The sequence below is a fragment of the Tachysurus vachellii genome, chromosome 4 (assembly GCF_030014155.1).
Source record: "Tachysurus vachellii isolate PV-2020 chromosome 4, HZAU_Pvac_v1, whole genome shotgun sequence".
Classification (NCBI taxonomy): Eukaryota; Metazoa; Chordata; class Actinopteri; order Siluriformes; family Bagridae; genus Tachysurus; species Tachysurus vachellii.
In genome coordinates this window covers 27,517,651-27,535,388 of record NC_083463.1, presented here as the reverse complement: position 1 = coordinate 27,535,388, position 17,738 = coordinate 27,517,651, and the positions used below count along the sequence as shown (strand labels likewise).

Here is a 17,738-nt window from a genome sequence, read left to right as displayed (position 1 = left end):
TACCAGATGAAAACTGAACACACAAACACACACATATACACACATACATTCACACACACGCACACACAAGCAGCCACGTTCACACACATCGACACCGGCCTCCAGCTGTTCTCAGCAGCAGGTGCTCCAGTGTGTGTCTGTGTGTATGTGCAGATTAAAAACATGAATGTAAGGCTTTATAGGTAATACAGGATGAGGCTATTGAAATACATTATGCTGGGGTGTAGGTAATATGTGAAATACTATGGGATGGAAATAGTAGCTGTGTGTAATTTTATATTTAATATATATTTAATTGATGATTTTTCTTTTTCCATGCAGAGACAGAGAATGCAGTTTCAGTTCAGAACTTGCAAACAGAGACAGAGGACTCATCACAAAAGTAATTATTTCAGCAGATTGTTCTGTATATTTTTTTTCACGCATGACCTTGTTCAAAAATTTCCATCTATGCTGCACACACAGTCATCCCCTCGGCCCTCACCACCGAGAGCGACGTCTATCTCACGCAAAGCAAAACCAGTTCTTGTAAATATATTTCTTTATATATATATATATATATATAAAGAAATAATCAGATCGCATCCATCTTAGGATGTGATGTCTTAAAGACAAGCAGCTTGACAGACTGGAGGCACGCAGACACGGCAAGGCAAGCAGATCTCTGGCTTTGATGAGACGTAACAATAGCCAAATCCCCATCCAGTTTCTATTTAAGTTACTGAAGCCTGCTGGAAAAGAGGCAACTTTTCCAAAGTGTCTCAGAAGCCGGCGCTTTAGGTGAGCGTGAGGAAGAAAAAAAAAACGGATAATGTTTATGCATTAGAATTTCAAAGCGCTTCTTTTCTCAGCAAGAAAATTCAGATTCGAAAGGTTCTTCTTGTTAGAAGAAGATCTGAGGGTTTTTTCTTTCCTCCCTCCTTCTCTTCCATTCTCTCTCTCTCTCTCTCTCTCTCTCTCTCTCTCTCTCTCTCTCTCTGTTGTTACCACAAGAGTGACAAAGCCTTATTCTGGCTCAGTATGGTGTGTGTGTGTGTGTGTGAGTCCTAAATCAAATCCAAAAGTTTTAATCTAGGACTTCTGTGGATTATGAGACATTGATAAGTATTCACTTTATCCTGTTCAGGGTTGCAGTGGATCGAGAGACAGAAGAGTTCACCTCAGTTCTTCACAAAGCACCATTCACACCTGCAGGGCAATTTAACACACACAATCCACCTATCAGCTTGTATGTTGAAAAATGGGAGGAAACCAGAGAACATGGAGGAAACCCATGTGGACACGAGGAAAACATTGGGAACTCCATGTTGATAAAAGCCTGAGGTAGATAAAAAGTTAGAGAATGCTTTCTAATGTATATAGTTTTAGACTGTGTGCATGATAATGGTAAGAAATGCTAGCTATTTTTATTAGTTAACAAAAACAAATGATATAAAAAGTCACGTAATGTCACTTTGTTGTGTAAATTTTTATATCCACAGGATATCAGCTGATATTGTAAAAGTTAATGTTTACTTAAAACTTTGCTGGTTAAATTTATGCAATTAAATAACAGCCATGTTGGGACCTTTGTGCATGTTTTGGGTCAATCATTAAAAGATTTTCAGCAAATTTAATAAAATATACTGAAAAAATGATTCATTTATTTATTTATTTTTATTTTTATTTTTTTAGCTTGACTCAGCCCACTGTAGCTGCACTTTACTTTCAAATACAGCTAATAAAATAATTTTATATTGGAAAAAAAAACTATATTAAAACAAACATTTTGTCCTGTTTGAAACATCATGATTCATAAGTCTTCGATTCTAGGTTTCGTAAAACATACGTTTGTTTGCATAACATTCACGTCAATTATGATACATGAGCACATTTAGGCATTTGGAATATTCCCCAAGTTACATGACAGGAAATTGCATCATCTACAATTCTTAAAGGTCATGGATGCTAGTCGACCCCATTTTGTATGTTTGCTAATATTATGCTTATAAATTCAAACACTTTTACTGATATTAGAGCAAAACAAAAGAAGAAAACTTGTTTTAAAAAAATGAGATATTGTAGCCAAGGACGGCTTAATATCACTTTGCTGTTGATTTTAATATATTGTACAGTTTGTAAAATTTCAACCCAGTTGTAGAATCTGTCATTTCACTGATTCAACAGGGTAAAAGTTTATCGTCTGAAATCTGTTTGTCCTTTATTAGCTCTTTAGTTAATATCTTCACTGCTGAGCATTATGCTAAGTCGCTAACTCGCAGCATATTAAGATTCCAAAACGGTGTACTATCCTTCCATTTTCCTGCAGATGCTCTTGAAATATCTATCTTTCTATTACATATGTTCAGGCTATTAGACATTTAGAAATTCTTGAGATTCTTACATAAGCTGCATAAAGCATCGCTTGATTTATTAATACCTCTGCTGGCCTAATTCCTTCTTTCATGTCCTTTTCTTTATCTGGCAAAGCTTAAAAGGAGCAAGAAGGAGGAGTGAGCGATAGCACACTAAGACGAGAAAGAGCTGAGCGCAGCACCCTAAAAGTGTGATTAGAAATTCGCATGCGTTTCGCCTTGAAATCTACGGGGGGCCTTTGAAGGTTTCTTAATGAGAACGAATCAGGAGCGGGATGGAAGCAAAGTGGAAGCGGAGAAGAAGAAACGGGAGGAGAAAGCAAAGAACGATCCCAGGCTTTGATGGTGGCGGATCTCGGCGGGGCAGAGCCGGGACGCGCAAGGGGTCCAGGCGAAGGTTCCCTAAGGAGGAGGAGGAGGAGGAAGTGGGGGCAGATTTTAGGGTGTGAGTGAGCATGTATTCTCTGCGAATGAATGTATAGCATCCAGAAATGGTTTCCAGTCATCATTCTTTGGGTAAGTGTTACATGAGAGAGAGGAAACAAAGAAAGGCTTGATGAGCACATGATGAAAAAAAAAATATTTACAAGGCAAATGATCCCTAGAAGATCAGTAAGTTTCCCAACTCCCTACTGACAAGAAGTCCACTTTCTCAGCTATTAAATCTTGAAGCACTTACAGAGTTTAATCACCCTTGATAGAAGTACAACAGTGATTTGAGACACGGACTGTTAGACTTTACTTTTGCATTTAGTCACTGCACAAGTGTTTGTACTAAGCCGTTCAGGACCATAAGGCATTCCCCAAGGCTCATTTCTGGGTCCTTCTATTATTTAAATGGCATATGCTTCCATCCACCAGTGCAATCAGCAAGTGGAATGTTTTTTTCCCCTCATTCTGCAGACGGAACACAAATATATAATGATAAATGTATGTTTGTCTTGAGTACTCTGTTTTTGACTGAATACATTACAGTATTCTGCTGTTGAACAAAAATAAGACAGAGGATGTTGTTATAGGAAATGAAGCAGAAAGCAGGGGTTTTAAGAGTTTTTGCAACCAGGGACCCCTTAAACTGTAAAAAATAAAATCCCACACAGCTTTTAGAAAAGATTTATTTTCCCAACAATATGTATATGTGTACAATAATATTTTGTCAGATCTTTCTGCTCCTGATTTTCCCACAAAGAGACGTTCTTGAAGTATTGAGTTAAACGTTCCTATAACAATTATAAATAGACTGTAAGAAGAAGAAGAAGAAGAAGAAGAAGAAGAATGATTATTATTATTATTATTATTATCATTATTATTATTATTATACAATAAAAATAAAACTATAACAGCTTCATTTCAGTTAAAACTGTAAAGAAATTCACAAATTTCTCTGATTACTACATTGACATTGATGTCTCTTTTGTCGTCTTTGGTACCTCTTACATGTATGTCGTCTCAGAGAGCTTTTCCTCACCACCGCCACCTCTGGCTTGCGCATTCGAGATAAATGTATCAATATACAATGTTTATGCTTAATGTGTATATTCTTGTAAGGCTGCTTTATGACAATGTCCATTTAAAAGCACTACACAAATAAAAATGGAATCAGATTGAATAAATAGTAAAGGATTGCAAATTACACCACTAGGGATTAAAATTTAGAGATCTGGCGACACTGATCATTGCTTATTCATTCAGTTATCCAATCAAGTGGCAGCAGTGCCATGCATAAAATCATACAGATACAGGTAAAGTGTCTCAGTATGTAATGTTTACATCAAATAGCAGAAAAGGGACAAAATCAGATCTCAGTCATTTTGGCCGTGGCTGGATTGTTAATGCTAGATGGGTTGGTATGAATATTCAATAAAGTGTTGCTTGTTGGGGAGCCAGTGGTGGCTCAAGTGGTTACAGCATTAGGTTGTCGATCGGGGTTCAAGCCCTAGTACACTGCCAAGCTACCACTGTTGAGCGCTTGAACAAGGCCCTTAACCCTCTCTGATCCAGGGGTCCTGTATCATGGCTATCCCTGTGCTCTGAAAGCTGGGATATGTGAAGAAAGAATTTCACTGTGCTGTAATGTGTATGTGACAAATAAACTTTTATTCTATTCTCTGGTTTTCATGCACAATTTTCTCTAAGGTTTACACACTAGTTTGCAAAAAAAACAACAAAAAATAAAATCAATAAGAACACAATGAACATAAAATAGCAGTTGAAACAGGGTCTGCATGTTAAAAGCTTGTATGAATAAATGAGTTTTCAATTGCGATTTAAAAACACTCAGCACAGTGATGGATCGTAAGTGTGCTGGAAGTGCGTTCCACAGCTTTGGTCCGTTGATGGCAAATGACCGGCCTCCAAAAGTCTCATATTTGTATTTGGGAGTGACCAGAGAGGTATGTCCAGAGGAGCGGAGAGATCTGGCTGGTTGGTAGACCTTTATTAATTCTGTGAGGTAGGCCGGGGCCAGACCATTGATGGCCTTAAACACAAAGAGAAGGACCTTATACTCCACCCTAAACCGCACCGGAAGCCAGTGAAGCGAGTGGAGGACAGGGGTGATGTGTGAGCGTTTGGAGGTGTTGGAGAGAAGACGTGCTGCCGCGTTTTGTACCATTTGAAGCCGATTGAGAAGTGATTGATTTAGTCCAGTGTAGAGAGCATTACAGTAGTCAATCCTTGAGATATCAAAGAAGGCTTTGATAACTCGAATAATCACTCTGTACAACCGTGATTAGCAGAAAAGCATCTCAAAATGCCCAAGTCATACCATGAGGTGGATGTTAAAAAAGGTTTGTTTGAAATTTTAGAGTACATTCAACTCTTTTTACTAATGAGTTAATTGCTAAAGTTCTTTTTCATTGTTAATTGTCTTTGTTCACATATATGTACAGTAACTACAGAAAACAAATAGATAGACACACAGAGAGAGAGAGAGAGAGAGAGAGAGAGAGAGAGAGAGAGAGAGAGAGAGAGAGAGAGAGAGAAAGCTGCTGCACTTCTGTCTTATCTTTCTGAATCAGTGGGAGTTTGGTGACTCTTTGAACCGGCTCAGTTTTGAAGAGGGTTGTTCAAAGGAACCTGTTCGCTTATGAGCCGTTCATCTTTTCCCTTCGTCTTTTCTCTTTACTTTGACAGTCTTTGAAATCTGTCACATTCTCCTCCAATTTAGCAGCAGGAATCATCTCCCTTTTTCCCCCACAATGCACATCGCAGTTTTAGAACTGCTTAAAAGCTTTCGCCGGCTCTTTTTTGGAGGTTGCGATTAAAAGTTTTGACAATCACCCCGATTAGAAGGTGCTCCTAGGCATCTATGGGTTTTTTTTTCTTATGTGGTCAAAAGGACAAAATTGTCAGTGAAACTTTTCCAGCTGATAAGAAAACTCTAGAGTTTCCGGTTTAAATTTCACAGATTATTTATAATAATCCAATGTGGCTTTAAAACAAAAGCAAGATTAACATTCACGAAGGTGATAGTTACCAAAGATACTTCAACTGTAGAGTTTGCACAAAGATTTTTGGTGAAAGTCTAATGTACACCATCTTCACTACATCTAAAATAATGATGATTCCATAATGAACTCATACTAACTGATGATTTTAGTCTCTGCTTTTGATTCTTGATAAATTCGTTGCAGGTGTTGGATATTTTATTGCTATTAGGTCTTACAGGCTAGAGAGGAACAGATTCTGAACTAGTTTTTTTTTTTGTTGTTGTTTTTCATTAAGTTTTAGTTGTTGCCTTTTTGAAAACCTCATATGATAATTCTGCAAGGAACCTTTGTTTTTTTTTACACACACATTACACCGAGTTTTCCTGTACCTTTTCCCTGCACCACCAGGGGGCACCAAAGAGGAAACAGTACTTGATATGTACATGTGCAGAAAGCATCTCCAAGACTAATCCACTTTATCAAGCTCCTTAGTAAAAAGGTTAATTAGCCCGCATGTTAGTTTGCGTGTACTCCTATCTCCAAGGCTTATGATGTGTACCAAATTTATTTTGGGATTTTTAAACAAATTGAAGCAGATTCCAATCAACCAAGGACTGACAGAGATAAAAGATTTCACCAAGGACAGTGTTATTGTCTACTGAAAACTAAGGCAGAGCTGTCTCTCAAGAATCCTGTATGAATAAGGTTGCATTTTCAATACATGACATTCAGTCATATTATGATTAATACACTGGGCTCTGGATGTTGGTGCCAAACTCATCAAATCGGCTCTGGTTGTTGGTGCCAAACTCATCCTCTGGGCTCTAATTGTTGGTGCCCAACTCATCCAATTGGCTCTGGTTGTTGCCCAACTCATCCACTGGGCTCTAATAGTTGGTGCCCAACTCATCCTCTGGGCTCTGGTTGTTCTTGCCCAAATGATGCCCTCTAGATAGATAAAGAAACCATCCAGTGAGCATCAGTGGTGCAGGCAGAAACACCCAGGAAGTCCACGCTAACTAATAATCCTCTTTAAAAACAGTTTATTAAACACTTTACAAGCATCTCAGAACACAAAATGTCAATCCTAGAGATCATCCTAGAGATGAATGAGCTATACAGTCAGCCACTGCATTCAGATTCCTGTTCTTTGTAAAGCCCAGTGTGAGCTTGTGTTGTTGAAGCACATCCACTGCAAACTTATCTTGTGTTAATATTTGGCATTATAATCTTGTTTATTATTTAATAAATAAATATGATAAGTATACAACATTAACATATTACAGTCCAGGAAAACCTGTAGCCACCAAACATATATAATATTTATAGCTTCATTTACATTTTCTTTTTTTGAAGAATTTTTACGACAGCATGTGTTTTATTTAGGCTTCTATATATTTCTGTCTCACTGTGTCAGCTTTGTGGGCTTGTCATCCTCACAATACCTGTGTGTGTGTGTGTGTGTGTTGTGTATTAACCCCTGCAGCGGTGTGTCCTCTTTCTGCTCCTTTTCTCTCAGTGTGTGTGTCTGCAAAAGTTCTCATTTGCTGACAGCACCAACAGGACAGCAGCACTCACACAGAAAGAAAGTTTACCACAAACTCACTGTGTGAGTTGGTGGGTGGGTGGAGGATGGGGGGGGGGGGAGTGAGTGAGAGAGAGAGAGAGAGAGAGAGAGAGAGAGAGAGAGAGAGAGAGAGAGAGAGAGAGAGGAAGGGGGAGGGATTTAGTACCGAGTTTGGCACTAAAGCTGTAGCTGCATCTGGTGTCCTGTGTCTATGCTACATCTTTGATCACCTGTCAAACTAAACCCAATGACTGGATTAAAGAACAGAGAATGGGTAGATAAGCATGAGGGAGGGAGGGAAGGAGAGAGAGAGAGAGAGAGAGAGAGAGAGAGAGAGAGAGAGAGAGAGAGAGAGAGAGAGAGAGAGGGGTCATTGTACATTTCAAATTCTTCTGGAAAAATCTTTTGTTCTTCTTCTTACACCCCTTCCAGAATTCTCATCCTCTTCCTCTGCCTTATATTCTTACTCTTCCTCCTTATGTTTTTTCAGTCCTTCTGTCCTTCCTCCTCCTCTATTTCTTCCCATCATCCATTCTCTTCTTCCATCTATTCCTCAATTCCTTTCTTCTCCTTCTTTTTCCTCACTCTCATTTCCTTCCTCTTTTTATCACATCTTCCTCATCCCCCTATTTCTCTTCTTCTCTGTTTCCTATTTTGCTCTTCTGCCAATTCCTACTTCTTGTTTTCTTTATACTTTGTTACTTTCAATTCACCATCTTATTTTTTTACTCCTCTTCTTCCTTAATCTCCTCTTTATTCACCTGTACATCACCATACTCCTCTTCTTTACATCCTTTTTTTGTTTCTCTTCTTCTCCTTCTTCTTCTTCCTCCTCTTCCTCCTCCTCCTTTTTTCCTGCATCTCTTGCTTCTCCTCCAAAGCACCTTCTTTCTAATATTCTTTCTTCTCTTCTACATCTTCATTCTCTCTCCTTTGCATTTCCCCTCCTGTTCTTTCCTTCTCGTTTATCATCTTCGTCCTCATTCAGGAAGCTCTGTCTAGACTGATATCAAGAGCTCCTCTGTCTCTGTCCTTTCAGTGTGGCCCACTAAATTTCACTTGATTAATCAGCACGGTCAGAGAGAAAGAAAGAAAGAATGAAGGAGGAAAAAGAGAGCAAGGTCAATAACAGAGAGGCCCCGGGCCCATGCAGTGTGGCTCCATGGGAAGTCAGGGCTGTAAATCTAGACCTAAAACACAATCCTTCTGTGGCTTAAAGACCTGCTGCTCCTGGCAAAGCTTCTACAGATCCCTCAATACACACACACACACACACACACACACACACACACACACTGTCTATTTCTTTCGTCACTTTCTAGTCTACTCTCTTCACATTGTTTCTCTCTGTTTCCAACTTTCTGACCCCCCCCCCCCCTCCCCCATCCTTGCTCTCTCATCTGTTTCACATAAAAGAGGGGAGCAGCATGGTCTGGACCCCCCTCCTCAGTCCATCTTATTCTGTTTTCCTTCAAGGAGAGAGGCAGAAAGAGCAACAGGGGGAGAGACGGAGCGCAAAAGAAGCCAAGGACAGCAGGAGGCAGTGAGGGTGAATAAAGATCTGCCCCGTTCAGAGGGCCGGCGTGAATAATGGAGTGTTTGAGAGAAACTGCACCACGGAAGAAGGCGAATAACTTGGCTACTAGTTTAGCTGATTTTCCCAGGAGTTTGAGCCAATTTAGCTCTCTGATCATGTGTATTGTGGGGTTTTTTGTGTGTAAACAAAAACGGCACAATACCATGCAAACACACACACATGGCCAAAATGCAAGACTAGAATATATTGTAGGCCTGAAATTAAAGCGACATCTTTTTAATGCAGAATCTCAAGATTTCAAGAATATCATTTCATCCAGGTTCTTCGGTTTCCTCCAACTTCCTAAAACAAGCCAGGAGTTGGCATGGATTTGATGTGATAAACTGGGCTGAGGTGTGAATGGGTGGAAATTTGTGTGTGTGTGTGTGTGTGTGTGTGTGTGTGTTTCCAGTGTTCCACCAAAGCCTTCACCATGAAGAGGAGTGAATATTGTAGAGATAAATGGAGACTTTCTTGTCAGCACCCAAACTCATATGCAGACTCTGCTAATGTTGAATTCTCATCCAAGTTTTCACCACCAACTAGGAGGAAGTGCAGAAGAAGGCTGTTTTTCCTCTACTATCCATGAGTATCGCTTTATCAGAGTACCCAGAAGAAACCCCCTTTAGGTGCACGGCAAACATGCTCACAAACATGTCTTGTGCGATATTAGAGATTAAATGATATACATTTTAAGACAAATTTTTGTTTAGGGTTTTACTTTACTTATTTATGTGGTAGTATACTGTATTGTACTGTTCAAGTCTCATACAGGGGAAGGGCACTTTGGGTAGTGGGGGGCCAATGGTTAAGGCTCAGGGTTACTGGTCAGATGGAATAGATCACCATTAAAACAGCACTGTTTTGCCCCTGAGCTCCTGGGGTGCTGCTTCAGGGCTGATCCTAACCACAGATTCCTACCAAACTGGGATTTGCAAATAAAGCCGTCTTCTGTATGGTCCTAATGTAGCAAGACATCGCTTTTTAAACTGTACCCATATGCAAAACTCAACAACGACAGTTATGGACAGTAAAGCATTCAGGATCGAATGCACGGCCACCCGTCCACCACCGCGCTGCCCTGCTGCTCACCTGCAGCTCTGAACCCAATGTACAGTTGGTACAAATTGCACTCCATCCACTGGCGCTCTTCTACTTTGGGGTGTTTGGTCCTTGCATAAGCATATGGAGAATAATTAAGTTGTACGGTTAATTACACCAGTTTCACATGAACCACACTTTAGCATTCATGGTCGTTTTGTAGCTTTTGCGGGCTTAGTGTCTTTTGTTGGTCTTCTGGCTGTTCTGTATGTCTGCAACTGTGTCCTGAAACAGTGGTGACTCTTTGATGTTGCATCCGCACACCCCTGCTGTCTCTTCCCTGCACGGCGTGACAGAATGTCTCTCCGGTTCAAAGCCCTGTGCTTGTATGTGTGAGAGTGTGTGTGTGTATGTGTGTGCACATATATGCACGTATGTGTGTCTCTCCTTTTTTTAAACGATTAGCTCGCTAAGCTCCACATAATGACATGGACCGACTGAAGTGTGCAGTTTATTAACAGCATAAAGGAGATATTATTGGGCCAGTGAAAGACTATTGGCCGGTGGGCCTTTGGGCTGAGCAGCAGGGGTCACCATCACTTTGATCCCAGTCGCTGTTAAATGCCTTTGTGAAACGCTGGAAACGACAACAGAATGGTAGCGGAGTCAATTATTAACCTCCTTCCTTCCTTTGCTATCAGTACTGTTTGTTGCTCAGGCCAATTTTTCCCAAGGTGCTCGCTTTTGTTGTGTCTTTGGTCTTTGTCCTGTGCTTCTAACAAAAGGTTACACACTATGAACAGATAATATCACACATACGGTCAGTACAGACGCACAACTGAATAGAAGACTCATCAGTTGCAAACGAAGTAAAATTATCCACACACAAGAAATCTGTTGTCTACAAAATCCCTGTATGATCAGCCAAAAAAAAAACAAAAACATGTCCATATCCTACAAGAAATCTTGAGATTGTGTAAATTTACCTATACATTTACCTACAGTATATCTTCACTAATGTGAACCTTAATCAACCACAACCCAAATGTTTTACTCAGATTACACTTGTTGATTTTGCTTACTTATTTCACTTACACTCATCAATTGAAATATTTTTGTTAACATTGAATTAGCACTACCTGTAAAAGAACAAAGTGTTAGTGTATGTCTGTGTTAGTTGATGCACTGCAGTGGCTGAAGATTTGCAACTGTGTGGAGGTGCTTTTGGCAGACGCCTTAACATTTTATACAACTGAGGGTTAAGGGCCTTGCTCAGGGGCCCAGCAGTGGCAGATTCCAATTGGCAGGCCAACACCATAACATGGAGTTTTGTTGGCACAAGTAAATGTAAATCAGTTGTTTCGTCTTTTCTGTACCTACACACATGACTAGAAAAGAAAATCACTGACATGGAAACTTTTATAATCGTGGTATAAATGTTTCAGTTTGGTTTGACAACAAGCACCTACCGGACACCACACTGTTATTTCACGTCATATGTGAAAATGTACATATTACACCTCCATTGACATGGTTTTCAAAATGACTCATGTAAAAAAACAAAAAAAAAAACAATGTGAAATATAAAACCAGCCTTAACAGAGTTTCCATCATTGAACTCCAAACCTGGAGGCTTGAGGCAACCTCAAATGCTAACCACTAATTACTAACATCATGAAGATACACCTCATATCTCATAGTAAAATGAAGCCACATGCATTACATGTTAAATGTCAAAACCATACATCTAAAAACCATATTAATTTCTGCTACAGAGTGGAGAAGGATACTCCTGAGCTGTTCTGCAGACATGCCACTAGGTGGCAGTGCAACCATAACGTCTGCAAACGGTTATTCATTGACTGGGATGTGGTTGTGGGTTCGAATCCAGGGAAACCAATCTACCACAGCCCTTGAACAATGTCCTTAACCCTCAAATGCTTATTTGTATAAAATGAGATTAAAATGTAGGTAGCTCTGGGCATAATAAAGTGAATCTTCCAAATGCTGGAAATGTAAAATGATTCATCTCTCTCTCTCTCTCTCTCTCTCTCACACACACACACACACACACACACTCTTACTCTCTCTCTCATTTATTTGGTATAGTGGGTCAATGTATATGTAGTGGGTTGTATGTAGTAATCGTGTAGCAAATGTGTTCTGAAACTGATTAAAATAAACTTTATATACAATGACCAATGATATAATTTATATATATAAGGACACAGTAAAACATATGGGCATTTGTTAAATGATCTGTAGAATGTCATTTAATAAATATCTAATTTCTTGTGAGGAAAAAGTAAGGATTATTAGAACATTGTTACAGAGCGTTTTGAAGAAGGCTCGCCTTCTGAGGCCTTCAGAAAGAAGATTGTTGATGTTAATGATGTTACATTACACTGTCCGAAAATCATTTACAAGTGTAGAACATTTAAAACAACTGCTAACATGACCAGGTCAGGACGTCCAAGCAACCATTCACCGCAAAAGCAGACTGCAAGTTGCTTAAAGAAGTCTCCAAAAACCCTAAAATATCATCACAGGACCTAAAGCAAGCTCTTTCAACGGTTGATGTCAAAGTACATGAATCTACAATCAGAAAGAGACTTTAGGCACAACTTATTATTATTATGGGAGGTGTGCAAGGAGGAAAATCTAAGAAAAACGTGAGGGTAAGACGTTTTATATATTAGAGGGTAGAAGTTTTATATATTCTTTGATATATAGTATACCTGCTCACCGCCTTTTATACGTATATAAACGTCTCCAATTCTCAAGGTCAGACTCCTGGAGCTGTACAGATTACAGTATTTTGTATGTGAGCTTATACAGAGTCTAACAGTATAATAGACTAAATAGCAAGGATAAAAAACACTTGTTCTCATGCATTACTCATTTAAAGGGGGGATTTAGCGTCACCAATCCACCTACTGCCATGTTTTTGGGAGGTGGGTGAAACTGGGGTAGCTGGTGAAAACCTACACGCCTACGTAGAGAACACGTGAAAACTCCTCATAGAGTGTTACCTGTGTTCAGAATCAAACCAGGGACCCTGAGATCACCCTGTGATATCATTTTATCTAAATAATGTTTTCAGTTGTATACCCTGTTTCTTATTTAATGAGGAATTTTATATTAGAGGTTATTACTGTATCGTGTTATGTGGGAGGTGGAACATTTGCATCATGCAGTACAATAAAAACCACTACGCAGTCATGATGTCACTGATCTCAGCCCAGAGCAGGTACAAATAGATCAAGTAGATGGGTAAAAAGTCCAGGAAATGATTTTTTTATGACTTCCTGTTTTGAGCACTAAACTTATACCTGGGGATCGCTGTCTAAAAATAACATGAAAAAAATTCTGAGCACACAAACAACAGTTTTTCTTTCTTCAGCTTTCACATTCTTCACCCACGCAAACCTCTATGTACTGTATGCAGCACACACACACACACACACACACACATACACACACACACACATACACACACACACACACACACACACACACACACACGTAGCTAAAAATAAACACACACAGGTGTTTGCTTCACATTTGCTTAAATACATTTTAGGAAACAGAGCAGAAGGTTTAAAATCAGTTCTCTAAGGCCTGAAAGCAGATCATGACTATTTTACTTTAATGATTACTAGGGTACTCTAGCTACTAGCAGCACAATATGATTCATATGGAGATTATACACACAGAGTTGCTAGTTTATAGGGTAGCACTATAAATAACCACATGACTATCTTATTACTGTATAAATGGGTGATATGTGTTATGTAAGGAATAAAACACAACACGGAGTAGTTATAGTATTAAAAAGAATAACAGAATGGTGAGATGAAGTTTTGACCTCCACCCAGAGACCAATATTTTCCTAAAACAGCAGTTCTGAAGTGTTTTAATCTACTAATACTGCATGTATCCGCACACATATATTATCTCTAACTATACTTATACTTTCTCTCAATTTATGCTTATATTCGATGTCTAATATACAAGTTCCATCAAGTTCCTGATACTACTTATGTATAGCAGTTATAAAAGTTTATTCTGTCTTTTTTTTTTTTTTCAATTCATTAAAAAGACACCAGGCATTATCATATTACAGTAAAAAAAACGCAAAGGCCTCCATCCACCCCGACTGATGACTTTCTGGTAACTGGCCAATCTTAAAAAAAAAAAGTCATAGTCAACAAAATGCACATATCTGTTTTGGTGGAGTGTGCATTGTACAATTTCCTGTGTAGGTTGTTACTAAATATTATCCTTGCAGTCAAACTGAAGAAAATTAACCGCCGAATCAAGCATTTATGGTATTTACTTGTATTTAGAGATATGTTGTTTCTTTGGATGTTTTAACAGTTAAAAAAATATCTATTACGCTCTATTAAAACCTTCAAGAGCTCACAGGAAGCAGGAAGGAAAACCATAGCATGTGCGGCATGATGAGGTGAAGATCCAGAGAACTGAGAGCCTCTGTAACAAAAGAATGCTTTAATAGAAGAGTACGGTCCACGGGATTGTCCTTATAGAAAAGTGTTCTGCAGGCTGTGCATAATATTTTTGCATGCATTTTAGCCTGAAGTCAATCGGATTACACGTCTATAGAGTGTACAATGAGTTCCCAGATAACTTTAACTGAATAAGCCGACAATATGACTCGACTTCCATCAGCACCGCAGTGTACAAGGTCTTACTGAATGGATCCATGAATGTTAAAAGAATGTAAATATAATGCTTCACAGTCAGCAGAAACAAACAGAACACCTTTGTAGTTCATATATTAATATTTGGAGTAATGCTTTCCACAAGCAGCACCAAAATATCATTTGAGGAAATATATTCTGAAAGACTGGTCTTCAGCTCTGTTGTACATGTCTAGAGACTTCTAGGCCCTATGTCAAGATAAACTGAAAATTTTCTGGTGGTCAACCAACAACCTTATTTTTATCACCCTGTGTAAGTTGGTACTGTAGGTACATGCATGTTTATAGTGTATATATGTAAAAAGTAAATCTAGAATGGTTATAAAGGATGCTGGGCTTCATATCTTCTCCTATCCACATCCTGGTGTGTCAGTTTAACACCCTTTGGTTAAAAAAAAAAAAGTTTTTGTTAAGAATGTACTTGTTAAGCATGCTTTGCAGTTGGCAAAGTGGATGAATGTCATGTACAATCATACAATGATGTACATTTGACTATTAAAAAAACAACTAATAAGATATGCAGCCACTCCAGGTCTAAACTTAAACCACAGCTTTGAAAGGTTGATTATACTTTTGCAAATGTTCTACAAAAACCTGGACTGAACTTGGTTCCCTTCTATCTCAAAACTTCTCAATTTCTGTCTTGTTTAGCTATCTTCGTGTACCGTCTATAGTGTTTCAATTTGAAGCAGAGAAAAGGACTTAAAGCAAAAGGTTCATGAGTCATGTTTGCCCCTAATGTACTTAAAGGACAATCGTGTGGCATTTAGCTGTAATAAAACTGTGGAAAGCTAGTGGGTTTGTTTTCTGTAGACGAACACAGGAGGGTGAGTGGGAAAGAGGAAGACTGCAGCGCTCTGAAGCTTTTAATGTGGTTGGCTGCACAAGGCCTACAATGGTACTGAAGAAGCAAGTTCAGGAAGTCGGAGTAGGCGTGCAAATATCCTGTTGTGTGTGTGTGTGTGTGTGTGTGTTTTCACATCTAGGAGTATGTGAGAACGAGTGCTGTGACACACATCATCATAACCAAGGTGAAGACTCAACGTGAAGGACTGAGCCTTATGAAGGACTGGGTTTACTGGATGGATGTTTGTGATTTGGATTTCTGTGGGATTTCATTCCAACTTTGAATGGATCATGCATATAAATAAGAGCAGAAAACGATAACCAGCTTACATTTTGAGGAAAAGATTTGCGCACCGGGTAGCACCATGCCAGTCACGTTTGGAGAACTTAGCACCCTCACCACTCCTCTTTCTATGGTTCGTCTCAGCGCTTTGCTCTTCAGCTGCCTCACTTTCAGCCTGGCCTCCTATTTCCCCCAAGGCAATGAATCCAGTTCAGTAATCCATACCACTTTTAACAGCTTCTGCAAGGTTACATGGTGCCTCTTCTTTGTCCTAACCTTCCTTGTTATGGTCATCCATTTCATCCAGTTCCACAACTTGCTACCCCTTTCCTGGAAGAACCTCACAGCCACTATAGCAGCACTCGGTGCACTCATGACATTTTTTGCCTCCTTCGCCTTCACATGGACCTTAGTGAATCATCAGCCTGGACCCTCTAATCCTAAAAGCATAGCAGCTGCTGTGGGCTCCTATCTCACCTCGCTGGCTTATAGCGAAGAGCTCCATTTAATTCGCTCACAGAGCAATGGTCAGCAGCGAGGTTACATGGCAACCGTACCTGGACTTCTCAAGGTCTTGCAGGTCTTCGGAGGATGCGTCGCGCTAATGCTGCTGCTCATCGTCCAACCCGAAAATCACTGGAGGATCTACGTGTCAGCTGTAACCTACAGCATGTGCCTGCTTCCGACTGTAGGCACGGTTCTGGTGATGGTAATGGATTGTGCGGCTCGCAGCCCAGTGCCTTTTGACCGCCTCCTTGCCAGCTTCAGTTTGCTGGGAGTGATCATGTACACAGTCAACACGGTCATTTGCTTTACACAAGCACTCGAGCGAAGCCAACCAAATCAACACGTTGTTATAGTGAGCGAGACAGTGATAGCATGCATCACTTTGCTGGCCTACACGGTGGACCTGGCTTTCTCTGTTAAACTCCTGTGTGACCGAAATTAAGGAGGGACACCAAACGGTTGAGGACATGGTTTGTTATTTAAAGCATGGGTGATGTTTTTCATAATTCACTATTATTTAAATAACACAAGCTTGTGTGTTTTGGTTATTATGATAAATTATCATAATATCAAATATGGCTTTTCCATCCTGTATTCTGAGAAATACTATTTTGAATAAATACACATACATTATACATTGCCTGTCAGTTAACTTTAATTACAACTCGAGTTTTAGCTTTAGGCCTAGATTTTTTTTAAGGAAACTGGAAGCTTAAATCACTTTAATTACTGCTTTAATAAATTTGTGAAGTATAAATCTGTTAAGACTAACAATGGGAATGATGTATAAGACAAATATATGTGTGCTACAAATGGCTTATAAAATTAATTAGTGTCTTGGCCTGTTCCTGTTTGACCTAGATTGTTTCCAGTGAAAGTAGTCACATTTTTAACATGGGTACCACGTTAAATTTCCGTTACCATTTCCGAATTTGATTACTAATAAATTGATATTAATGGTGATGTCATAATTAGATCATTAAATCAAATAAGAACTGTTTTAAAATGTAAAAGTTTGGCTCCAATTAAGCTGATTGTCTAGACAAAACATGTTCATCTGTTTGTGTGCTGTGGAAAAGCTGAAGCAGAGAACTTCTGAGAAAACTGTAAAATAAAGACTTTTTGTATAAAAAATGTTTATTAAAATGTTCTGATATAGTTTTGAACCACTTATTTGAAGTGAAGGTCTTCCTGATGCAACTTGTACAATGCATGATCCATGTTAAACAATCTTCTGAGGAGAATCTTCTGGTGTTTTCATGTTTTAGTCCTCCGTCACTGTGTGGTGTTACTTATGTAGCTCTCTCTCTCTCTCTCTCTCTCTCTCTCTCTCTCTCACACACACACACACACACACTAGATGGCAGTGTGTTTCTTTTATTCATTTCTTTCATCCTTCTTTTTACAAT

The 17,738-nt window shown here is 39.2% G+C and overlaps 1 protein-coding gene across 1 annotated transcript; it reads left to right on the top strand.

The window, feature by feature from the left end:
- The first annotated feature begins 15,677 nt into the window (after window positions 1-15,677).
- On the top strand, window positions 15,678-17,499 carry LOC132844030 (myeloid-associated differentiation marker homolog). The gene has a single exon (XM_060867188.1). The coding sequence runs from the start codon at window positions 15,905-15,907 to the stop codon at window positions 16,769-16,771; it is 867 nt and encodes a 288-aa protein (XP_060723171.1). The 5' UTR covers window positions 15,678-15,904; the 3' UTR covers window positions 16,772-17,499.
- Window positions 17,500-17,738: the final 239 nt, after the last annotated feature.